The 23,748-nt window shown below is 37.1% G+C and overlaps 5 protein-coding genes across 11 annotated transcripts; 2 read left to right on the top strand and 3 right to left on the bottom strand.

Moving 5' to 3' along the window:
* Positions 1 to 1,212: 1,212 nt before the first annotated feature.
* On the bottom strand, positions 1,213 to 6,093 carry LOC106410565 (zinc finger RNA-binding protein). Of its 5 annotated transcripts, none has more exons than XM_048762023.1 (10): positions 5,621 to 6,093; positions 4,758 to 5,230; positions 4,327 to 4,644; positions 3,442 to 4,290; positions 3,121 to 3,360; positions 2,783 to 3,024; positions 2,564 to 2,696; positions 2,181 to 2,474; positions 1,698 to 1,954; positions 1,213 to 1,613 (listed from the first exon to the last, which is right to left on the bottom strand). In XM_048762023.1, exons 1-10 carry the CDS (start codon positions 5,865 to 5,867, stop codon positions 1,409 to 1,411), a joined length of 3,258 nt encoding a protein of 1,085 aa, XP_048617980.1. In that variant the 5' UTR covers positions 5,868 to 6,093; the 3' UTR covers positions 1,213 to 1,408. The 5 variants fall into 5 exon arrangements, with proteins under 5 accessions (XP_048617980.1, XP_048617981.1, XP_048617982.1 ...); XM_048762024.1 differs by having other exon boundaries at positions 3,442 to 4,170; XM_048762025.1 differs by having other exon boundaries at positions 3,442 to 4,050; positions 5,621 to 6,092.
* A 3,878-nt stretch (positions 6,094 to 9,971) lies between these two features.
* On the bottom strand, positions 9,972 to 14,107 carry LOC106410567. 2 transcript variants are annotated; one of them, XM_013851088.3, is made up of 10 exons: positions 13,645 to 14,107; positions 12,728 to 13,254; positions 12,331 to 12,633; positions 12,036 to 12,227; positions 11,781 to 11,930; positions 11,433 to 11,695; positions 11,193 to 11,349; positions 10,891 to 11,118; positions 10,477 to 10,712; positions 9,972 to 10,382 (listed from the first exon to the last, which is right to left on the bottom strand). In XM_013851088.3, the coding sequence occupies exons 1-10, from the start codon at positions 13,889 to 13,891 to the stop codon at positions 10,193 to 10,195; spliced, it is 2,493 nt and encodes an 830-aa protein (XP_013706542.1). In that variant the 5' UTR covers positions 13,892 to 14,107; the 3' UTR covers positions 9,972 to 10,192. The 2 variants fall into 2 exon arrangements, with proteins under 2 accessions (XP_013706542.1, XP_013706545.1); XM_013851091.3 differs by having other exon boundaries at positions 10,477 to 10,709; positions 13,645 to 14,105.
* Positions 14,108 to 14,676: 569 nt separating this feature from the next.
* LOC106408985 (40S ribosomal protein S19-3) lies at positions 14,677 to 15,867 on the bottom strand. Its single transcript, XM_013849678.3, has 4 exons — positions 15,647 to 15,867; positions 15,467 to 15,557; positions 15,188 to 15,371; positions 14,677 to 14,942 (listed from the first exon to the last, which is right to left on the bottom strand). The coding sequence occupies exons 1-4, from the start codon at positions 15,728 to 15,730 to the stop codon at positions 14,870 to 14,872; spliced, it is 432 nt and encodes a 143-aa protein (XP_013705132.1). The 5' UTR covers positions 15,731 to 15,867; the 3' UTR covers positions 14,677 to 14,869.
* An 804-nt stretch (positions 15,868 to 16,671) lies between these two features.
* Positions 16,672 to 18,880, top strand: LOC106407261 (PLASMODESMATA CALLOSE-BINDING PROTEIN 1-like). The gene is made up of 4 exons (XM_013848098.3): positions 16,672 to 16,961; positions 17,502 to 17,741; positions 18,024 to 18,057; positions 18,386 to 18,880. The coding sequence occupies exons 1-4, from the start codon at positions 16,910 to 16,912 to the stop codon at positions 18,648 to 18,650; spliced, it is 591 nt and encodes a 196-aa protein (XP_013703552.1). The 5' UTR covers positions 16,672 to 16,909; the 3' UTR covers positions 18,651 to 18,880.
* Positions 18,881 to 20,472: 1,592 nt separating this feature from the next.
* LOC106407263 lies at positions 20,473 to 23,476 on the top strand. Of its 2 annotated transcripts, none has more exons than XM_013848099.3 (8): positions 20,473 to 20,685; positions 21,362 to 21,447; positions 21,607 to 22,076; positions 22,169 to 22,292; positions 22,479 to 22,709; positions 22,779 to 22,903; positions 22,982 to 23,127; positions 23,281 to 23,476. In XM_013848099.3, exons 1-8 carry the CDS (start codon positions 20,683 to 20,685, stop codon positions 23,305 to 23,307), a joined length of 1,212 nt encoding a protein of 403 aa, XP_013703553.2. In that variant the 5' UTR covers positions 20,473 to 20,682; the 3' UTR covers positions 23,308 to 23,476. The 2 variants fall into 2 exon arrangements, with proteins under 2 accessions (XP_013703553.2, XP_022562826.2); XM_022707105.2 differs by lacking the exon at positions 20,473 to 20,685 and adding an exon at positions 21,063 to 21,176.
* Positions 23,477 to 23,748: the final 272 nt, after the last annotated feature.

Below are 23,748 nucleotides of genomic sequence, written 5' to 3'. Positions count from 1 at the left end.
TGGGTTTAGTGATCAGTGGTTTTGGATTTAGTATGAATTGTTTAGATTACGTCATCTCTTGTTAATTCGTGCACATTGGTAACTATTTTTCCAGATTTCTATTCTATGTGCCTCATGTAGCATGGAACATGAGCTGCTATGGGTTTTACTTTGACACCACTCGTTTTTTTAATAGAATAAAACTATCTTTAGTAATTACACCTTATTACGTGGCTTCTTGGAATTCTTTCATATGCCAAATCTGTTAATAAGTCTTAGTCATTTATTCCATCGATTAAGTCGTACTCTCTCACACCTTGTGACATCGTCTTCATCACATACATTCACCTATTTTAACAGTTTGTCTATTCAATGTGAACCATGTAGAACGGAATAAAATATTGTATTATTTCCATGTTTTGATATTTAGATTGAAGTTTATATTTTCATTTTTGGTTTAGTGATCAATGGTTTTGGGTTTAGTATTGATTGTTTAGGTGACGTCATCTCTCATTAATTCATGCGCATTGGGAAATATTTTTCCAGATTTCTATTCCATGTGCTCCATGTAGCATGAAACATGAATTGCTATGGGTTTTACTTTAACACCACCCGTTTCTCTTAACAGAGTAAAATTATCTTTAGTATGCCAAATCTATTAATAAGTCTTAGTCATTTATTCCATCGATTAAGTCGTACTCTCTCACATCTGGTGACGTCGTCTCCATTATATACCTTCACTTATTTTAACAGTTTGTCTATTCAATGTGAACCATGTAGAATGTAATAGAATATTATATTTATTTCCATGTTTTGATATTTGGATTGAGGTTTATATTATCATTTTGGGTTTAGTGATCAGTGGTTTTGAGTTTAGTGATAAATGACTTTGGGTTTAGTATGAATTGTTTAGGTTCACTCTGACTAATTTAATGTTAGTATATAAACATTACAAAATTTGTATAATCCCCTCTATTCCATTTTATCTTTTTCTGTGATCTCTTGTGTATTTTATTTTATTTTGCGTAAAAAGAATAGTAAATATACACCGCTTGTTTTATAACATATGATTCTCGTAACGCCACATGAGTAACGACGTCATGTATTATGTCACTTATAACTGATAACCTGTTATGGAAAAGGACAAAACCAGATAAATTGTGTGTTAAATATCTGATATTACGTCAAAATCAAAGCTAGTTACATCGCTAGTTCACAAATTAACCCAAAAAATATTATAAAAATGACTTGACATTAGGAGAAGCTATTGAAGAGCTTTACAACTGGATTATGTTTTAGTTTTTGATTCAAATCATTACTTAAATTATATTCCCTCGGTCTCATTAGAACACCAACTAAACATACATATAATGCAATAGTCGACCATAAACTATAGTTTTAAATCAGACAATTATTCAGCAAAGCTTTTTTAACTCTTTTTCCCCCAAAGTCTGGTCCAAAAGTTATCAGGTTGGACCTTAGCCTCTTCCCTCTTGGCAGCCTCTCCGGGATGCTCCTTAAGTCCTGCAAAGTCCTTTACGGGTTGCGATGGTGTTGGTAGGGGCCTATGCTTGGACCCATCTTCAAACTTCTTGGTCACATTCCTGTCTGCTGGAAGTTGTACTCTCTCAAGTCTGTAACCCAAGTGATCATTAGAAAAGCACATACTGATCAAAAAGTGCTCAAGACACAAACCCTCCCTGATTAACGGTTCTTACCTCAATTCTTTGGGTATACAAGACTCTTGATTCAGTTCAGTTAAGGCATGCAACATGGCATTTGTGATGCTCTCAGATATGTGGCTTATCTCCTTTACTTCCTCTTTGTCTTCTTGTGCTCCTTGAAACACATGGTCCTTAGTCTTCACAAGTGTTGTTTCTTTTTCTCGACCGCCTTCTTCTCGGATTTTCCTTGAGTCGACAATGAGTGCCTGTTCCAATTCTTGTCGAGTTCTCCGTGAATCAACGTGTGCCTGCTGCAACAATAATCTAGTTTAGCTTCTTTCTCTTTGTCTCACTATGTACATACTGCTACTTAGCCTTAGTAGAAAGATACTATATCATAACTTCATACTTCAAATGGGAATAAAAGTATAAAACCTAAGGAGACGTGTGTATGCTTTACAATACCGACATTAAAAAAAAAAGCAGATTCCAAATTGGTGAAAGAAAAACAAAATAGTGAAGTTATATAAAACTTGCCTCTGTTTGCTCCTTGACCACGGCAGCATGGTTCTGAGAAGCAAAGGCGGTTTGGCTTTTGCTCAATACCTTCTTCAATCTCTCTGCATTCTCCTTAGAAAGCATGGCGTCTCTCTCGGACATCCTCTCCCTCTTCTGTTGGTGTATTTTCCCACAGATGTGATTTGCATATGCAACCTGGCTCTCGCAGCTGATCTGGCAGACATGGCAGAAGACAGGCCAAACATTTGTTTCCTTCGTTATATGTTTGGTTGAAACGCTGGACCTAGCACCATCACTGGCTACAAAACCAGGCTGCATCAAGATTTAAAAAAAAAAATGTTCAATGGGTTTGATTTTGATCCAAAAAAGCAAAGAGGTACAACAAGAAGTGCTGTCACTACCGTAGTATGGTTTTTGTTCGTCCAATGAGGTTTAATATCACAAACCACTGTTGATAAACCCTGTGGTACCATCACCTCCTTTTCCTGCACTCCAGACAGGTTTACTGGCTTGGCAATGCCATCAAAACATTCTCTGTGGTACAAATTACAGAATATTATTAAAGATATAGGATTAAACATTATTGACATACTAAACAAGTCCAAGCTGGCAAAATTTACCTTGCTTTCACTGATACTCCAAAATCACCGAAGAAGACAGTCTCTACCCAGTCTTTAGTACTTGAACAATTTTCTTTAACACTGCTTTTTGATTCGCCATATATCTCTCTGTACTCTTCGTTGGGCTTCATACAGAACTTGGTGTTCTCTTGAGACTGCGACTGAGGCTCTGCAACTGTTACCATTGGTTGAACCTTTTCTCGGACAACTTTCTCTTCATGCTTCCTAGAATCAACGAGTGCCTGATCCAAACACACATATATATATATAAGACTTTACTCCTCTTTTTACCATTGTTAAGACTTGCTCTTAGTATGTTTAAAAGATAGAAAACGTGCCTCTGATTGATTCACCATGGCAACATGCTTCTCAAAGCACTTGCTATTCTCTTGAGCAATTTGAGACTGCAGCTGAGGCTCTACAATTGCTTCTCTTGGTTGATCCATTTCTCCGACGCTTTTCTCTTGAAGCTTGTTAGAATCAATGAGTCCCTTTGGTTTAGGCTCTGCAACTGCTTCTCTTGGTTGAACTTTTTCACAGACACCTTTCTCTTGAAGCTTCTTAGAATTAGTGAACGCCTGAATCAACGTGCATATGCTTAGTAAACTGTAAAAACTTGCAAATTTGTAAGTTCTCAAACAGCAAAGTTAGAAACTTGCCTCTGATTGACTCAGCATGGTAGCATGCTTCTGACCCTTCAGATGAGACTCAAAGGCAACTTGACTCTGGCATACCACATTGCACAAACGACAAGAATAATGCCCTTTTGGTTTAGTCCTACCTTCACTCGCGTTCTTCTTCCTATTCTTCTGTTTCTCCCCACGCGACATGTTTTCGGACTTACCAGTTTGCAGCTCCAAGTTCTTTCGATGTCTTTTACCATAGGTGTGACTGGTATATGCATCTTTATTGGCGCAGCTGATCTGGCAAACATTGCACAACACAGGTTCCACAAGCGCTGCTTCCTGTATGGGTTTGGGTGAAACGGTGGCTTGAGCTTTTTGACTGGCTACAAACGCTGCTTCACGTATGGGTTTAGCTGAAACTTTGGCTTGAGCTTTGTGGCTGGCCATAAACGCTGGTTCATGTATGGGTTTAGCTGAAACGTTGGCCTGAGCTTTTTGACTAGCCACAAACGCTGCTTCATGTATGGGCTTGGCTGAAACGTTGGCCTGAGCTTTGTGACTGGCCACAAACGCTGCTTCATGTATGGGCTTGGCTGAAACGTTGGCCTGAGCTTTGTGGCTGGCCACAAACGCTGGTTCATGTATGGGTTTGGCTGAAACGTTGGCCTGAGCTTTTTGACTAGCCACAAACGCTGCTTCATGTATGGGCTTGGCTGAAAAGTTAGTCTGAGCTTTTTGACTAGCCACAAACGCTGGTTCATGTATGGGCTTGGCTGAAACGTTTGTCTGAGCTTTGTGACTGGCCACAAACGCTGCTTCATGTATGGGCTTGGCTGAAACGTTGGCCTGAGCTTTGTGGCTGGCCACAAACGCTGCTTCATGTATGGGCTTGGCTGAAACGTTGGCTTGAGCTTTGTGGCTGGCCATAAACGCTGGTTCATGTATGGGTTTAGCTGAAACGTTGGCCTGAGCTTTGTTACTGGCCACAAACGCTGGTTCATATATGGGCTTGGCTGAAACGTTGGCTTGAGCTTTGTGGCTGGCCATAAACGCTGGTTCATGTATGGGTTTAGCCGAAACGTTAGCCTGAGCTTTTTGACTGGCTACAAACGCTGCTTCATGTATGGGTTTGGCGGAAAGATCAGCCTGAGCTTTGTGACTGGCTACAAACGATGCTTCAAGTATGGGTTTGGCTGAAACGTTGGCCTGAGCTGTGTTGCTGACTACAAATGCAGCCTGCATAAAAGATATCGATCATACAGTTTGTTATTATATTCTTTCTGGACAAAACCATATTCAAGAATAGATCTACCAACAAGTAAGTAGCCCACAAAACGATACAAGTTTACCTGTGATGTATTTCTTATATCTGAGTGGTGCGCTTCAAAGCCACCACAAGAAGCAACAGATTCACATGCGGCTCTTCTGCCATTCTGAAGCATATTTCTTCGAGCGTCAGGAGTTGAATCAGTTGGTTTGTTTGACTGACTTTGTTCAGAAACTGGACCTTTCGCCTCTTCATAGTTAGAGACAAGAGAGCGACCACTGTCGACCAGTCGAGAAGATTCACCACTCGTAAGAGGAGGACCTCCCGAGGCTAGGCATGTCCAGAGCCATACGTATTTGGCAGCAGCAATAAGCGGAGGCGAGGCACGTGGAGGCTGAGCGAGGAGAATAGTGTACCTCCTCATGCTTAGCTGGTGGAGAGCATTGGAGAAGTCCCTATCGCCGGAGATGAGCATGAAGTTGGCTGGTGAAGGGTTGTCTACAGCCCACAGTAACATGTCCACTAGTATCTTCTTGTCGCTCGCATCTTTCACTCCTGTTATTAAGACACCACCAAAACAGCACAAGTTAAATCTTTCATGTTCGACACTAAAAACAATGAGATGTGATCACAGTTAAAAAAAAAAACTAAGATCATCATCTATCTAAGCAACAAAAACTCAAAAAAAAAAAACACTCATAAGATCAAACAAAACTGTGAACGAAGCTAACACAACTTTTATCACATAGATAAACTCCAAAAGAAAGAAAAAAAAAAGATTGACTCCAAAGTCAATATGATAAAACCCCAATTCAGTTTCTAGCAAAGATCGCTGTAAAAATAGAGATCCTGGATTATCATTAACAATTATCACTAACAAACAATGATCAAACTAAAGATCCCACTTTTTAAGAAAGATTGACAAATAAAAGGGAGAAGTAAAACCTGCAGGAACATGATTAAGACCAACACCAGTAGAAGACAAGGCTTGCTGAACAGGTTTTGGGATCAGATTGGTGTCTCCGTACGCGGAGATTGAGACAGGGCCACCGTAGTTCATATTCAACAAAGCAGAACTCACGTTCTGAGCAATCGAGTGCGCGTCCCATCCTTTAGGCACCTCGCAGTTCTCTATGTCCCACCAAACCGATGTTTTGGCCTTCGAGTACTCACCCTCCGCCGTCGTCATCATCGCCGGAGAATATAGAGAGAAATCACAGTTGAGTTTGAAGATGAAGCAAGAATAAACACAAAATCAACTTTGTCTCTCTCTCTAAATGTGGTCGGAGATAGTAAGGTAAGCTAACAATAATGGAGAAGGTTCCATCTTATTAGCTTTACCATCTCGACGAAGAAACCTTTGGCTTTTCTTTTCTCGGAGTCGTCTTTTTCATTTATTTTCCTTTGTACTACGATACCTACTTTTTGAATACTAGTGTGTTTTCTACTCCTTTTTATATTTTTTTATCAACGTTTAATTTTTAAGCCACGTCGGCAAATTAAAAAGGCGCCAATCAGACAATGATATACACTGTCTCAGTAACTTTGGAAACTGGATCTGTAAAAGGTAGGCCTAGTAAATATATGGACGCATGTCTCTACGTTACGTGCTAACCAGACAGTTAATCATGGTTTAACCAAGTGTAGTATGGATTGGACTTTTTACAGATCTGGAAGATCAACGCAAGTAAAATCTGATATTTTGTGGTTTTCTTGTGCTTTTCAGAAAATAGCAGTATCTTTTTGTTAAGAAACATGCGCACCCGAGGAGAATAAGAATAATAATAGTATCAATTACAAAATTGATTAATCTTCCATTGAATTTGTATTATGATTGCGATTATGTTTTTCATTTTGCTATAAACTATTTGTAAGTGTGCCCTACGAATAATTATTTGTAAGTGTGCCCTACAAATATAAAACTAACAAAATATGAATAAAATAATTTTTACCAATTTAACATTAGTAATATTAATATTATTTGAGAAGTAAGTTTCTTATGTATTGCTCTCACTTTAACCCTCAAGATAGTTGATTACACTGATACCCTTAATAAATTTAGAATATTACATTTAAAATACTATTATTTATCGTTTCCTTTTTAAAATTTTCCAAAAAATATATACATATAATAAAAAGGAATATTTTTATAAAGTTAAAAAAAAATGAAAAACGAAACTATATGTATATATAATATCATTTCATAAAAAGGAAAAGTTCACAAAATAGTAATATTACATTAAAAAAATACTTTTAAATAATATAAAATATACTTTTGAAGTAATAAAATACTTTCTTTATATCTATATTTTCTTAGATGAAAAATATAAATTTTATATAATGTGATTTCATTAAAAACAATTTCCACATATAATCTTGATTTTATAAAAAAAAATATTACTTCTTTTAAAACATAATTTTAAACAATACAAAAAATTCAAAGTAAAATAGAAATATTTTTATATATCTATCTATGTTCTTAGATGATTGCATAAAGTAATTATAAACTGATATATGTTTAATTGACTAAAAATAGTTTATAATTAGTATTATTGAAATGTTATATTTATTTTTCATATATTTAGCTGACTATAATATCTTTCAATTACAGCAAATAAATATCGATAAATTATATTTTACTTATATAATATTATTTTCAAATACAATCATAATTTTGATACTGCTTATTTTTAAGAGATATTAAAAATATATATATTTTTTTTAAAAAAATAACATCCTTTGATCAAATAGTTACAAAATAGTTTAATAAGGTAGATATATTGTATTTTATCATTATTAAAATTATTTGTTTCTTAATATTGAATTTGCTTTTAACTTTTATGTTTTTATGTTTGTGGAACTTAATAGAACCATAATCAAAATACCAAAAGCAAATATAAATTCTCATTTTTAAGATTATTTAAAATAAATTTCAGTTTCCATTCAATAAATCAAAGGCATAAAGTTATTTAGAATTTATAAAATATTTTAATTATTGTAAATATTGATATGTGTTCATGAGATTCCAAAAATATATTGCTACTTATGCATATAACTTCCTATTGATGATCACTCTATTTTCTAATATTTAAAAAAATATCAACACATAATTTGATAAATATTATGAAAATACATGCACAAATAAAATTGATTTGATTTGACTTAATTATAATAAAAAATAATTATATTTCATTTTGAATTTGAAAGAATATATGTAACTCAATATATTCACAACACGAGTGACTCAACTAATCCAACTTATATCTAAAATCATAGATTTAGCTACGATAAGAATATATAATTTTATAAGAATTGTAATTTTCTTATAAATATAAATTATAGGATAACTCAAAACATATTAAAAATGAAAATAAAATATTAGTCAGCTGTTACAATTTAGTTCTTTTGTAAAATTTATATACATGCATGAGACTTCAAAATATTATCGTTATATTAATTTGTGTAGTTTAGAATCAGACACTTTAGTTTATTTTTTATTTCATTTTAAACACAATATATCTTAAGTTATACATAATCTTCACAAAATATATTTACATATCTAAGACAACAACCACCTAAATGCAAATAAGAAATTAATCAAAATTTTAATATATATAATAAAACATATTACAATTGAATTCATAGATGTAGTCCAATTTACCCAAATGATAACTAAATCAACCGTAAAAATAACAAACCAATTATATATAGCATATATAAAATCATATGTATAGTTAAAGTAATATAATATTATTAATCTAAATAATGCATACAAATTATAAATTAATTTAAAATTAAAAGTAAATAGCAATTAATTATTATAGTACATTTACTTTAGAAATATTTATATCAGTTCATGAGCACGAGAAAATCACCTAGTATAATTATATTTGTTATTTTATTTTCTCCACGTAGATACAATTAGGACAAAAAAATAATAATGTTCAAATGTAAGTCAAATATTTTTTAAAAATAAAATGTATTTAAAATTATTAGTAATGCTACTTTAAAAATCTGTTGTACAAGTAAGCTTTTGCTTTCATAAGAAATCAATTGACAACGAGAGCATCTCTCTCTTCTCTCTCTTCTCTCTCTTTTCTCCCAAAGTTTCAGAAGGTGTTCTTCATGCTTTGCTCCGGCGTTGGTCTCTCCGGCGTCGGAGACTGTCTTTTCTCTTAGATCTAGTTTTATCATTGCTTCCTGGTTCTAACAAGATCCATTTTCGATATGTTCTGGGATTCTGGGTGTTTCAACGCCGGTAAGTGTCGGGTTCTGCTCCGTGGAGAACTAGCTTCACCGGTGGGTTGAGCTTTCTGGTGTTCCGACGAGTTGGTGTGAGCTTGGTAGAGCAAGGGAGTCGGCTTTTGGGTAGTCTCACCGACAGATCTGGTTTTCTCCTTCAGACTTTTGCGGTGCTCTCTATGTTTAGGTGATGCGCGAGGTTCATGACGGACTCGTCCAGTGTTATTGTCATCGTTTCTTATTCAAAGCTGGGTCTTTGTGGTGGAGTGGATGAGCGGGAATTGGGGGTCTTGTCCTTGCAGCGGTTGTTTCTGTCCCGTCTTTTGCATCCCCAGCTATGGTAATTACCGTTTTGATTGGGCTCTTGTACTGTTAGGTGTGTGAGTCTTAATCGTTATAGGCCATGGGTGTAAGCGTCTTGTTGGTTGTGACTTAGCAGTATTTGTTCTAGGGGTTATGTGTCATTTGGTTGCTTGTCGTTTGGTTTCTTTCCCGTGAGTGTTGGAGAGATTCTTGGCAAGGCTTCATCTTCTTGGTGTTTGGGCGAGCTTCTTTATTTGATTGTAGAGCGTGTATGTATCCAAGGCGCGTGGACCGAGCAGCGGTTCCCCTTGTTGAGGTTTGAAGTCTCCGGGTTTTGGTCTTATCGTTTGGCGGGCGAGGCAGCAGCGATAAGTGTGGTTTGGGTGCAGAAGTGGAGGGTACCGGGTGGCGGGCTATAGGCAGCAGCGGTACTTCCCGACCATTGACATTTACTCTGTTTTAAAAGCTGCTAAGTGATCTGATGTGGCTTTTGCGTGGATGATTACGTGCTTTTGGTGCTGGTGTTGATTTAGTTTTTATGGTTTGTGTTTGTTTTTAAGTCACCCGAGTGTGGGTTTTAGTCGCCCCAGTGTGGGTTCTAGCTGCCGCTTCTTATGGGCTTTTGGTTCTGGGGCTATTTCGTTTTGCCGCCAGCTTCTGTATGAATACCGGTAATTCGATTATGAATGAATTTCAATTTGGGAAAAAAAAAAAAAGTAAGCTTTTGCTTTCCAAAGCAAAGACGAGAAAGAGAAAACAGAAGAAAAAGTATATAAAAACTACTCGACTTTAGGAGAAAGGAGTGAAGAGCTTTACAAATTACAACTGGATATGTTTAATTTTTGTTTCAAATCATTGCTTAACGTTGTTTTCTCTCAGTCTCATTAGAACACACCAACTAAACATAGATATAAGTTAATAGTTGACCATAAACTACAGTTTTAAATCAGACAATTATTCAGCAAGGCTTTTTTAACTCTTTTTCCCCCAAAGTCTGGTCCAAAAGTTATCAGGTTGAACCTTAGCATCTTCCCTCTCGGCAGCCTCTCTGTCCCAACAGTCTTTTACGGATAGCGATGGTGTTGGTAGGGGATTATGCTTGGACCAATCTTCAAACTTCTTGGTCACATTCCCGTCTGCTGGAAGTTGTACTCTCTCAAGTCTGTAACACAAGTGATCATCAAAAACGCACATAGTGATCAAAAAGTGCTCAAGACACAAACAATCCCCCCCCCCCCCTGATTTACGGTTCTTACCTCAATTCTATGGGTATACAAGACTCTTGATTCAGTTCAGGGCAGGCATGCGATATGGCGTTTCTGACGCTCTCAGATATGTGGTTTATCTCCTTTACTTCCTCTTTGACTTGTTGTGCACCTTGGAACCCATGATCCTTAGTCTTCACAAGTGTAGTTTCATTTTCTTGATGTGCATGTTCCAATTCTTTTTGGTAAACTTCTTGTCGTGTTCTCCTTGAATCAACGTGTGCCTGCTACAACAATAATCTAATTTAGCTTCTTTCTCTTTGTTTCATTATGTATATACTTAATACTTCAAATGGGAATAAAACCCAAGGGGAAGTGGGTGGTATGCTTTGCAATACTGACAATAAAAAAAAGTAGATTCCAAATTCGTTAAAGAAAACCAAATAGTAAAGTTATAAAACTTGCCTCTGTTTGCTCCTTGACCATGGCGGCATGGTTATTGTTCAATATCTTCTTCAATCTCTCTTCATTCTTCTGTTGGTGTATTTTCCCATAGATGTGATTTTCAAATGCAACCTTGCTGTCGCAGCTGATCTGGCAGACATGGCAGAAGACAGGACAATCATTTGGTTCCTTCGTAATATGATTGGTTGAAACGCTGGACTTAGCACCATCACTGGCTACAAAACCAGGCTGCATCAAGAGTAAAAAAAAAGTCTATTGGCTTTGATTTTGATTCAAAAAAAAACAAGAAGTGCTGTCACTACCGTAGTATGGTTTTTGTTAGTAACCACTGTTGACAAACCCTGGCTTCCATAACTTTTATTGCTAGCTGCTATTGCTTGGGGTACCATCACCTCCTTTTCCTTCTCAGTTGCTCCTCCAGACAAGTTTACAGGCTTGACAGTGCCATCAAAACATTCTCTGTGACAAGTTACAGGATATTATTAAAGGTAAGAACTATACATTTTTGAGATATTAAGGAATTCCAAGTTGGCAAAATTTACCTTGCTTCTTCTGGTGCTTTAGAATCACATGAAAGGTCACCGAAGAAAGAAGTCTCAACCCAGTCTTTGGTACTTGAATTATTTTCTTTTATATTGCTTTTTGTGGTGCCACATATCTCTCTGACCTCTACGTTTGGCTTCTCAAGGAACTTGGTGTTCTCTTGAGGGTTTTGAGACTGCGACTGAGGTTCTAGAATTGTTTCTATTGATTGAACCTTTTCTTGGACAACTTTCTCTTCAAGCTTCCTAGCATCAATGAGTGCCTGCTCTTTTTACCATAGTTAAGACTTACTTTGTGTGTGTTTAATAAAATCCCAAGTATCATATATACATAAGTTAGAAACTTGCCTGAGATTGATTCACGGCAACATGCTTCTCTAAGCACTTGCTATTGTCTTGAGCACGTTGAGACTGCAGCTGAGGCTCTGTAATTGCTTCTCTTGGTTGATCCATTTCTCCGACACCTTTATCTTGAAGCTTCTTAGAATCTATGAGTGCCTGTTCCAACGTTATCATATCAATCATATATTTTACCAATGTATAAATACATGTGTTTCTGAATTACTAATCTGAAGTTTGAATAGCAAAAAGTACTGAACTTGCCTTTGACTGGCTAAGCATGGAAGCGTGCTTCTTGCCGCTTAGATGAGAATCAAAGACAGATTGACTCTTGCACACCACATTGCACCAACCACAAACATAGTCAGTATATGATTTAGGCTTTGCGACTGCTTCTCTTGGTTGATCCTTTTCTCTGACACCTTTTTCCTGATGCTTCTTGGAATCATTGAGTGCCTATAGCAACAGTAAATATTAAAGCATATGCACACATAATTATAAATTTTGGCATGTTTGTAAATGCTCAAGTTGTCGAATAGCCTAATAGTTACGAACTTGCCTCTGATTGACTCAGCATGGCAGCATGCTTCTGACCCCTGAGATGAGAATCAAAGACCACTTGTCTCTGACATGTCACATCGCACAAACGACAATGATAGTAAACATTTTGTTTCTCCAGAACCTCCTTATAGAGCTCCCAGTTGCTCCGGTGTCTTTTACCATAGGTATGATTTGTATATGCATCCTTAGTGGCGCAGCTGATCTGGCAAATACTGCAAAATACAGGTTCCGAGAGCTTTGCTTCTTGTACTGGTTCGGCTTTAACGCTGGCCTGAGTTTTTTGACTGGGTACAGACGCGGCCTGCATAGAAAAAAACATACAATTTCTATTTCTTTAGAAGAAAGATACCAACAATTTTCTTTGATCTGAACTTATAGATAAAATTTTAGTCTACCTGAGATGTACGTCTTTTATCTGATTGTTGCGGAGCAACATTTTTGAGACTATCAGAAGAAGTAACAGATTCACCTGTAGCTCCTTTGCATTCATCCTGAGGTACTGCTCTCGGAACATGGTTTTCTCTGGTTTTGTGATCCTTGGTATCTCCAGCGACAGACGTTGAGAGAGTTGTTGGTTTGCTGGTCTGAGCCTGTTCAGAAACTTGATCTTTCGCCGCTTCAGGATTAGAGACAAGACCGCGCCCGTTGTTAACAAGTCGAGAGGATTCAACACTTGTAAGAGGAGGACCACCAGACGCTAGGCTTGTCCAGAGCCATACATTTTTAGCTGCTGCAACAAGCGGAGCGGATGCACGTGGAGGCTGAGCCAGGAGAATAGTGTACCTCCTCATACTTAGCTGGTGAAGAGCATTGGAGAAGTCCCTATCTCCTGAGATGAGCATGAAGTTGGCTGGTGCAGGGTTGTCTACAGCCCACAGCAACATATCCACTAGTATCTTCTTGTCACTCGCATCTTTCACTCCTGTTAAGACCACCCAAACAGCACAAACGATCAATCTTTTACCTGTTCCGACACAAAAAAAAAAAAAAAAAAAGCTACCTAAACAGTTACAAAACTAAGATCATCATCTAAACAACATAATCAACTCGCTATGAGCGAAGCTAACACAACTAATCACATAGGTAAGCAAAAAGACTGAGTTTTTATAACTATTTCTCAAAAGAAGATTTAACTCCAAAGTCAATATGATGAAACCCAATTCAATTTCTACCCTTGTATAGCAAAAAGATAGCTGTTAAAAAATAAAGATCTTAGATCAGCTAACCACCAACAACAATAACAAAAACAAAGATCCTTCTTTTAAGAAAGATAGGACAAAATAAAAGAGAGAACTATGGGGAGAAGTGAAACCTGCAGGGACGTGATTAAGACCAACACCAGTAGAAGAAAGCGCTTGCTGAACAGCGTGAGGGATCAGATTGGTGTCGCCGTACGCGGAGATTGAGACAGGACCACCGTAGTTCATATTCAACAAAGCAGAACTCACGTTCTGAGCAATCGCGTGCGCGTCCCATCCTTTAGGCACCTCGCAGTTCTCTATGTCCCACCAAACCGATGTTTTGGCCTTCGAGTACTCACCCTCGGCCGTCGTCATCATCGCCGGAGATTATAGAACACGGTTGGTTTAAAGATGAAGCAAGAGAGAACAAAAGAAATGAACTTTGTCTCTTTCTCTACCTCTAAAATCTACTGGGAGAGAGTAAGGTAAGCAAATAATAATGGAGAAGGTTCCATATTATAGCTTTACCATCTCGACGAAGAAACCTTTGGCTTTTCTCTCTCGGAGTCTGTCTTTTTCATTTATTTTCCTTTGTACTACTAACCTCTACGATACCTACGTATTGAAATACTACTGTATCTACTCTTTAATTATCAACGTTTGATTTTTAAGCCACGTCAGCAAATTAAAAGGCGCCAATCAGACAGTGAGAGACACTGTCTGATAACTTTGGAAACTGTATCTATGTATATCGGTAATTAGCTGAAATAAATCTCGAAAATAGGGATTGATAATAGCTTAGGCCTAGTAAATAGATGGACGCATGTCTGCGTTACGTGCTAATCAGACCGTTAATCATCGGTTTAACCAAGCGTATGGACTTTTTACAGATCTGAAAAATAAACTCACGTACAGGCTGAAGGGTTTCCTTGCGCTTTTCAAAATTAGCGGTAACTTTTCTGTTCAAAAACTTGCGCACCGAAGAGAGAATAATTGTAACAAGTATGAAAATTGATTAATTTTCCAATTAATTTATATGATCATACCGATTAAGACAACGAAAAACATTTGTTTTTTGTTTGTTTTTCTTTTTGCTAATAATGAAAACATATCAAATTGTTACAGTTATATTATATGTTTATAGCGAAAAAAAATCATTAAACTGAAGAGAGAACAAGGTCGTCGATTAGATCAAACTGCGTATAGGGTCTTCTCATCAGAGTAAAAGAGAAACAACTCATCAAAACAAAACAAAAAAATGAGAGAAGGGATTCCACTACTGGTTTCCAATGCAATCTCATTCCATATGTATCTAAATCTCAAAAAAAAAAAAAAAAAAGCCTGTGATCATCGATTTTAGATAGCAGCTGCGATCCTTCCTGCGACTTGGTCAAGATCTCTCTCACCACTTGACGTGATCTTCCTCCCCCTAATCACATGAGAATGAAAAAGCAAGAAGGTTTAGCTAGTCAAAAATGATTTTTAAGTCGAAAAATGAACCAAGTAATAACAAAACAATACACAAGTCTTAAATGAACCCATGTCACAATTGCAACTTTAAGCAAGTCTAACTAGGAGACTAAACAAGTGCATTTACAAGCTTATATATTGACCTTCTTGCCATTAGATTTTTTGCGCTTTTAAATCATTTCACGATAAGATGAAACAACTCACCCTTTAGTGTCGAGGTCGACAATGTTCATGGTCTGGAGTTGCTGAAGAATGTGACGAGCAACACCACCACTGCTCTTGCAGAAATGAGGTGGTCTGCTTCCGTTCCTCTTGCTTCCTCCATAGATCCTTCGGAACGCACCAACTCCAAGTCCACCTCTAAGGTACACTTTCCTTGCCATCGACGCTACAAAAAAAAAAAAAGAAGTTCAGCTTTCAATCTCAGAAACACAGACACTAAACTAGACAAGTGACCAGAGATGTAAGAGAAAATGTACATACCAGCTCTGATGTAGTACCAGTCAGGGTCATAAGGAGCAAGCTCCTTAAGTTTGCCGGTCTTGACGATGTCTGTCCACGGTGGCAGCTCAATCTACACATCATAGCCACATAATATTGTAATAAATGCAGAAACTAATGGCCATTTCCAAAAAATGACGCGAATCGTAAGATTTATTATACCTTGCCGGAGCGCTTGAGGTGGGCCGCGTAAGCCTTGACGAACTCGTGTGGAGAGACATCCTTTACCGTTTTGCCGGTCGCCATTATTCCTGATTCTTCTTCTTCTTCTCCTGCTTCCTCGTCGGCGCTGCTATAATATTCGAGTGGGGGTGATTGAGATGAAAGTGAAATTAGGGTTATTGAGGAGTTCGTTGTATTTTACATAATCACCCTTATTATTTTTGATTCCTGGGCTCATGGGCTTAAGAAATATTCCTGGCCCATTTAATGTATCTTTTCTCATATGGTCCATATCCTGTTATGCAGTTGGAATGTATTTTTTTTAAAAAAATGTTTATTTTAAAAAAATAATAATAATGGTGGATTGCCCCTTTAACCAGAGAGAATGTGAATGTTCTGGTAGCCAACGAATCAAACCCAGTTGGCTTTCCATTGTAGGGCCGAAGCTCCTTCAAGTAATCTCCCACCGTGGTTAATATGTTTCTTTTTAAACCAAAAAAAAAACATAAATCTGATTATTATTTGTTTAGTCCAAAAAATCTGTAACACTTTAATACATATCCACAACTATATTAGACAGTTTTTTGTATTCTATCAAAAATGTCAAGAAACTCACCCTAAAAACCCCCTTAATGATGCTCTAGGTAGCTATGTGACTCTTCTCCGATTATCTGATGGCTCATCAGCGCCGTGCCGTGCAAGTTGTTGTTCAATGGATTACGGAGTGTTTGCAGACTGTAATAAAAACGAAAATCACTTTTGACCCCATTATATGAACATAGACTTTGTGATTTAGCATTTGATCAAAAAAAAAAAGACTGTGATTTAGCATTTTATTATTATCGACATTTGTGTGGAACTCCACAGCCTGCAAGGCTGCAACACAAAGATTTGGCTTTTTTCAATAAGTAATAAACTAGTTGTTGTTTTTATTTAATTTATCTACCAACCTGTACTCTAATAATACAACAATGTCTTTTTTAATTTAAATCTCAAAATATACGTAACTCTACATGAGCTGAGTTCTTTAATGATGTAAAACAGCACTCGAAAGGGTTTTGAGAGAGAGACAAAAGAGGACACACAACAAGTAGCCACTCTCTCATCTCACCCATCTCTTTTACACACATCGAGTAGCCACTCTCTATACCCCTTGCTGTTTTCTCCACTTTCTCATCTCCTTCTTTCTCTAGAGATCTCTTTCTCTATCTTCACTATTTTTCTTTCTAGAGGACAACTGTGACATTTTGTCTGAACGCATCTATGGCTGCTCTGGTTCTTTCACTTCTCCTCCTAGCCATGGCTAGCCATTCTAGTAAGAAACTTCCACTCTTCCTTCAGATTTTTTGGCATTAGTCTTGTCTCTCTTACTGTCCGAGTCTCAAGCCTTTTGGCTCTGGTCTGAAAATGGGTTCTTGTTGTAGTCAGGGGTCAATGAGTGTTCTACCATTGATAGACAAATTAAAAGTTACCATTTTTTTAGCTATTTCATAGTTATGTCTCTTGACACATTCAGGCTGTATTTTTTGGTTGCTATTCCTTTGAATAACAAAAAAAGGTTTCAAGATTTGTTTGTTCTTGTCTCATTTTTAATTTACTTAATTCTTTTCTTTAAAGTCTTTAAAGTGTTTTTTTTTACTTGGAAAAGTTCACAAATTTCTGGAAAACTTTGCTGGTTTGCTTGTTTTCTTACAACTTTTTACTATGTTTTTGATAATTTTTAAAGATTAAACCCCTCAAACTGAGTTCCAAGTTTTTTTACCACAGATCTTGTTGGCTTTCACATTATAGAACAACAAATATTTAGGCTTTTGTATTGAATCAACCACTAAGTGTTGCCTCTTGGTTTATGTAGGTGCCTCATGGTGCGTGTGCAAAACAGGGCTGAGTGATACAGTGCTACAGAGCACACTAGACTATGCCTGTGGTAATGGAGCAGACTGTAACCCCACTCACCCAAAAGCACCTTGCTTTGACCCTGACAATGTTAGGTCTCACTGCAACTATGCAGTCAATAGCTTCTTCCAAAAGAAGCATCAGGCTCCAGGCACTTGTGATTTCAGTGGCACTGCCACTCCAACTAACTCTGATCCAAGTCAGTCTCAACCATCCTCATCTAAATGCTCTTTGATTCCCTTCATCTTTTTGATATACAATATACATTTGAGGAACCTGTAGTCACTTGATTGATTGATAGTCACATAAAGTTGAAGGCTTTATTATTTTTGTTACAATTTGAATGATTTTGATAAGATTCTTAGACAATGTGGATATGCCAAGATGAGTGATAAAGACTAATTTCTAGCTCCAACTCTGTGGATAAACATCAATGTATTAACATTTTATGTGTTTGCTGAACCTTTTTTTAATTGTACAGGTTACTCAGGATGCACCTTCCCTACTAGTGCCAGGTTATACTTCTGATCCAAATAGCTTTTCAAGAATTTGATTTCTATCTTTGTGGGAAAGAGTACAAGTGGACTAAAGCTTGGTTTGGGTCCCAAGTTTGCAACTTGTTTTTTTCCTATTGTTGTGAAAGAGATAGCATAGTTCAAATCAATTAAGGATAGCAAACATCATCATTAATATTACTTGAACCATTAAATAAATAATTTTTTGATTTGAAGTTTCATCAAGGTCTGGTTATAAACTCATCTAACCAGATTCATTAATGCCTCAAAGTAGTTGTTACCTGTCTAATATTCTCTTTTATGTGTTGTTGCTTTTTTTTTTCTCTAGTGGCTCCGGTGGCAGCACCACTGTGACACCAGGCACAACTAATCCAAAAGGCAGCTCAACCAGCACCACACTTCCTGGTGGCAATGGCAACAGTCCTTATTCAGGAACCTCCTCGACCAATGGAGTTTTTGGAAACAATAGCACTGGGATTAACCCGGACTACACGACAGAGAGCAGCGCGTTTGCTCTTAGGAACTCAAGCACATTTCTCACCTGCCTTCTCTTGATCGCTTTGAGTGGATTCTCTTCTTTCTTGATGCTCTAAGAACGTTAATGTTTCTCTGGTTTTGTTGGTGCACTTATTGTCTCAAAGGACATTGAGTCTAGCTTAGTGATAATCTCTGTCTGTCTGTTTCGAGTCTCTCTCTCTCTCTCTCTGTGTTATATTCTTGTTGTGAGAAGACTCCAGCTTATGCTGTCACTCTTACCTCTTAAGACGGTTTCTGGTAGATTTTATCTTAGCCAAGAAAATTATATATAAATGATCTTATCTAACGTTTTACTAGATTAGAAGCAATGTTGCATGGTTTTTAGTACCAAACATATATTTATTTCTACTTTGAAAGAATCATTTGAAAATAATTTGAAAACGTTAACAAAGTTTGAGCCTTTAAGCTCTTCTTTGACACGACATCGCTCACTGATCACTCGCTTCCAAAACGTTCAGCCCTCGTGTGTTCTTGTCACAATCTTTTCTCACGCTTACACTCTGATTCCGTATAACGGTATACGACAGACGAAGAGGACAAGCACAATACAAGTGTGAGGAGTCCCCTTTATGCCCCTCTATCTTTTTTATCGACGGACAAAGATCATGCACATGAATCATATTTGCATTTGGGTTTAAAGCCTCTGTTCTACTTAAGTCTCTCGACGCTTCCCGCACCTTGGTAGGCTAGACTCTTATCGAACTTGATCTCCTTCTCCTTCTCGGACCATGATACCCTGATAGCAATTTAGTTAGGAAGTCAGTTAGACAGCCGTTATTATCTTCATCACTTTCACTTTGTTATTTGACTGATGAAAATGTTTACCATAAAGTGCAAAAACATATACATGTGTACTTAGTTCTTTGATAGAATCATAGAATTATGATACTACATGTGAATCTACGGCTACGGCGCCCGACCGTCCACGGCTAATGGACCACCCACGCCCGTGGGTCCATCCATTCCAACAATCAAACCGTTAATTTTCCAAGGCTCAAAAGTTATGCATACTGACTCTGCAATCATCACCCGATCTTTTTTCGTGTTTTGGCCTCATTCACACGGTATCATAAATTATTTTTCGATAGGTCACTCATCATTTCACTATTCCAGTCCTAGCACGCTTAACTCTAGAGTTCTAAACAAATGTGTGACGAAAAAAGTAAGTCAATTTTGATGACATAAGTAGCCAAATCAAATTATTTTAAGCCTTTACATATATTTGGCAGACGCAGAATGCAAAAGCGTATATCCACATGCCATTGTTTTTTACAGAGTTACTAGTTATATCAAACATATTTACTATTAACAAAGGTTAATAATAAAAAAAAGTTATAGCACATATTTAGATTAGGAACTCTCCTATACACTCCATTTTTGTATAAGCTAAACTATATACTCTTTCCGTTTTGTCGTTTTAGAGAATTTTTTTCGTTACAAAATAAATGTTGTTTTCGATTTTTAATACAAAATTTATTAATTTTATACAAAATTTATTTTTCTATTGGTTGAAATATGGTTATGTGTATAGCTAATAGTGTTTTTTATAGAAAATGCACAAAATTAATTATTTCCTTAATCTGTGTGCCGAAACCTAAATCCAAAAAAATTGCAATATATGCAGCTAGTCAAATTAGTGAAGAAAAAGTACAGATATACTAGTAAAGAGTGTCGCGTCAATATCTGATAGGATTGCAGAGGGAGAAAAGATATGATCAAAGATCACACCAATCGTTCAATATCTCATGACTACATGTGGGGTTTTATGTAAGTTCCAAGAAAACAAGGGTCCGTTTTTCATTTAGGTGAAAGGTATGGACAGTTATTGCAAATTATCAATTTTAGGTGTATTTCTTCTTCCTTGTGACCTTTTTTTTTAATTCCACCCACTCTCTCTCTCTCTCTCTCTCTCTCTCAATGGTCCCTCAAGTCCCTCACCTTCCTCCTTCAACACGCTTTCTCTCTCTAAAACCCCTTTCTTCACTCTAAAGTTCCAAACTTTTTTTTTTTTTTTTTGTAAACTAAAAAGTTCCAAACTTTCCGTCTGGTTTTCACATATTAGGGCTTTTCTCAGCTCATAGCGGCAGTATGGTATGTTGAATCACTCTCTCTCTGTTTTTTTTTTCTGAAATAGTCTGCTCTGCTTTCGTTGTGTGTGTGTTTTTCCGCCGTTATATGCTCATTGGCTTACGTAATTTGCAAGCAAGTAAAGTTTAGAACTTCGTCTATCGATTTAGTAAAGTTCGTCTCTTTTGTGTATGAACTGATTATGAGTTTCTACCTGCATTTTGACATCACGCGTTTTGGCACTGTTACTCAAATCATGAGTGTAATTTTTTCAATCTAGGGTTTTAAATTTTTTTTTTTTAGCTACTTGTAGTAAACACGTAAATGTCTCGTCTTGATCAATGGGTTTCCTCTTGATTCCCTAAAGGATTGATTTTTTTTTGTTTGTTTGTTTGTTTGTTCTGAGTGAGCTTTCTTCTCCTGTTTGACACGAGTTCTGACTCGATCGAGACTGTGACATGTAATCATGGCTTTGCTTTGCTGAGTTGGGAATCATGGCTTGCTTAACTCTCTCGGTTTTCAAATGATTTCACTTTTTTTTTGAGTCTCTTGTTTGTAATGCAGTACTTGATTTTAGTCTTACTGCATCAAATGGTTATGCCCTATGTATGACTCTAAATCATTGTCTCATGTGTTCTATTGCTTCACCTATGCATCTTTGGTTTGCTGATGGGCTCTCTTTTACTTCAATCATATGTAGAGACCAATTTGTGAAACATGTGGAAACCAAGGATGGAAAGGACTATTTGTAACTTGCTCTAAATGCCGTATAGCCTGTGAACACCGGTGAGAAGTGTTTTCATATTCTCCCTGAGTGTTGTTGCTGTGGATTTTGACACATTAAAGCTTTTGGATTACTTTCCTACCTCAGTTATATTGTGTTCTACATTTATCTTTATAACGGCTGTTTTTAATATCTGACCCCTAAATGTGTTTCCTTTCTAGTTACTGCATGGATAAAGTTTCATTTGAGGCCTCATTAGATTTTGTATGCGCTGATTGTTCGAAGAGGACCGTTCAAAACAGATTATCTACAGCCTCCATCAAAGCAGCACCCCCTAGGATTCAAAAGGGCAAAGCGAGGGTTGAATCTTCAAATCCAGTCCCCAGATGGAAAAAGATTCCTGAATCATCGAAAATGAGGTTAATCTCACCGGAGGAAGTCAGAAAACTTTCATCCAGTGGGGGCAACAACTCAACTTTCAAAGTGCCAAAACCTGTTCCAGCTCGTTCTCCAACGGGTTTAACAAAGCTTGCTTCCTTTCCAAGATCTAGGAGTCTGAGTTCCACAGTTGTGGCTCGCAAAACCAATCACATGCTCCTTCCTCCACCTAAAAGGGCTGAGTCTCCTAGGCCTTTGCAGATTCGTTCAGGAGTCATGCAACAATCTTCTAAACGACAAGCAGTAGTAGAAGGTGGTCTCATTTGGCTCTTCTCTTGAGGCCTAAGATCCTAAACTTTTCTCACTGAAAGATTGAAATAACATTTACTTTTTGGCTTTTTCAAGGGTCAAAACTAAAAGTTGGTGGTGGAGCTAAAGATCTTGGTTCAAAAGAGATATGCCGATCAATCCTATCAGAAAAGCTGTTGCAATTGCTTCCACATCGACCAGCTTTGCCCCCTATTTGGAAGTGAGTTACTAATCACTTCAAACCTATGTCTTCTTTTGCCTAGATATGCTGTTTTGTTAGAAGCTTCCATCATATCAATCTCTCATTGTGCCTAGTCTTATATGGAATGTGCCCCCTTAGGGCTTGTTACATTGCTGAAGATGTGCATATTTTTTAAATAAATATAACTCTATGCGATTAAACCAGGGGACGCATTTTAGATTCTGCTACACCATCAGAGTTTAATGGCGTGTTTTGGGCACAGCCGGCTTCTGTAATCCGCAAGAAGGCTTACAACCTTTCAAAGACGATTCCTGTCGTACTCAAGGTCGAATTGGTCCCTATAGGCAGTCTTTTGAATGATTTGTTTGCCAACAGAAAGCCAGCGCTTTCAGATGTCGAGATGTACATTTTCCCAGATGATAAGAACACAATAAGGTATCCTTTTGCTAGAGAAGACAAGTTAAAGTAATTGTGATCACACAAACTTACTGTTTTCTTTTTCAGGTTTAAGGAGGAACATGCTTATCTATTTGAGACCATGAAGAGACGCAATGCTATGATCAGAATCAACGTCAAGGACACGCCGTTACTGATATTCTCTTCAAAAGTGCTGGACAAGTCCTCTCAAAGTAAAGCCTAATGCATTCTTCTCTCTGTCTTACTCTTATTTTTTTTTGTGTTATTCACATGGGTTGTTGTGTATGCAGTTATCATCGAGATGCAGAAGAAAACAAAAAACTTCCTTTGGGGGATTTTTCTCGTGACGAAAAAGTCATTAGCACTCGTTCCTGGAACTTCTAATCAAGCTGCTCAACGTTTTGATGCTGGAGATGTGGTTGACAATACCGCTAAAGTATGCTTACTACCTTCAAAAGCCCTTTAATTATCAGATGTTAGTTGTAGATTCATTTTGGCTAGAAAGCATCATATACATCTTCAAAGTGCTTGTTCTTGACTCTGACGTAGTGTGTTTTGCTTGTTTTTTCGTTTGTTCTGGTGAAATCAGCGCCCATACAGGAGGGAGAGAGTTTGATCGATGCGTGTTATATCTCAAGAAAATTGGTAATAGCTTTGTTTGCTACTGTCTGAATGTGTGTTCTTGTTTGTTGTAAGAAGTAATAAAGTCAGGCCTTGTTGTTACTTTCACCTCATTTGATAGTTTAATGTAGATTATTTGAGTACTTAAACTGTTCTTTTGTTTATGTCTCGTACCTATATGCTCTAACAAGGTAGACTCCATAACACAGTACTTACATAATAGGCAATCACTCTAAAGCAAACAAATAAGTACCATTACAAGTAGGATATTTATTAGCAATACTTTAGGGCTTCTCTTTATAATTTATATCAGGCAAACCAGAATGAAAGTGTCACTCTTCATAGCGGCCAAGTCCAGATTGACAGCAACCTTATGTCTCAATCCTCATGTTCTTATCAACGATTTTGATCAGTCTTGCAGCCGCGGATGGGGGAT

The sequence above is a fragment of the Brassica napus genome, chromosome C7 (assembly GCF_020379485.1).
Source record: "Brassica napus cultivar Da-Ae chromosome C7, Da-Ae, whole genome shotgun sequence".
Taxonomy (NCBI): Eukaryota; Viridiplantae; Streptophyta; class Magnoliopsida; order Brassicales; family Brassicaceae; genus Brassica; species Brassica napus.
The sequence above is the reverse complement of the archived record's forward strand: the minus strand, read 5'-3'. Positions and strand labels throughout refer to the sequence as shown.

Excerpts from the sequence above, each read along its gene's own strand:
- LOC106410565 (XM_022706543.2), bottom strand. The coding sequence starts at position 5,867 with ATGATGACGACGGCGGAGGGTGAGTACTCGAAGGCCAAAACATCGGTT. Across the intron at positions 5,231-5,620 it reads TCTTAATCATGTTCCTGCAG|GAGTGAAAGATGCGAGCGAC; the intron begins GTTTTACTTCTC and ends TCTTAATAACAG. Across the intron at positions 3,361-3,441 it reads CCATGCTGAGTCAATCAGAG|GCGTTCACTAATTCTAAGAA; the intron begins GCAAGTTTCTAA and ends ACGTTGATTCAG.
- LOC106410567 (XM_013851088.3), bottom strand. The coding sequence starts at position 13,891 with ATGATGACGACGGCCGAGGGTGAGTACTCGAAGGCCAAAACATCGGTT. Across the intron at positions 13,255-13,644 it reads TCTTAATCACGTCCCTGCAG|GAGTGAAAGATGCGAGTGAC; the intron begins GTTTCACTTCTC and ends TGGTCTTAACAG. Across the intron at positions 12,634-12,727 it reads ATAAAAGACGTACATCTCAG|GCCGCGTCTGTACCCAGTCA; the intron begins GTAGACTAAAAT and ends TTTTCTATGCAG.
- LOC106407263 (XM_022707105.2), top strand. The coding sequence starts at position 21,156 with ATGGCTTGCTTAACTCTCTCG. Across the intron at positions 22,710-22,778 it reads GATGATAAGAACACAATAAG|GTTTAAGGAGGAACATGCTT; the intron begins GTATCCTTTTGC and ends TTTCTTTTTCAG. Across the intron at positions 23,128-23,280 it reads TGGTTGACAATACCGCTAAA|CGCCCATACAGGAGGGAGAG; the intron begins GTATGCTTACTA and ends TGGTGAAATCAG.
- LOC106408985 (XM_013849678.3), bottom strand. The coding sequence starts at position 15,730 with ATGGCGACCGGCAAAACGGTAAAGGATGTCTCTCCACACGAGTTCGTC. Across the intron at positions 15,558-15,646 it reads ACCTCAAGCGCTCCGGCAAG|ATTGAGCTGCCACCGTGGAC; the intron begins GTATAATAAATC and ends TATGATGTGTAG. Across the intron at positions 14,943-15,187 it reads GTCGACCTCGACACTAAAGG|GGGGAGGAAGATCACGTCAA; the intron begins GTGAGTTGTTTC and ends TCATGTGATTAG.
- LOC106407261 (XM_013848098.3), top strand. The coding sequence starts at position 16,910 with ATGGCTGCTCTGGTTCTTTCACTTCTCCTCCTAGCCATGGCTAGCCAT. Across the intron at positions 17,742-18,023 it reads TCCAACTAACTCTGATCCAA|GTTACTCAGGATGCACCTTC; the intron begins GTCAGTCTCAAC and ends TTAATTGTACAG. Across the intron at positions 18,058-18,385 it reads ACCTTCCCTACTAGTGCCAG|TGGCTCCGGTGGCAGCACCA; the intron begins GTTATACTTCTG and ends TTTTTTCTCTAG.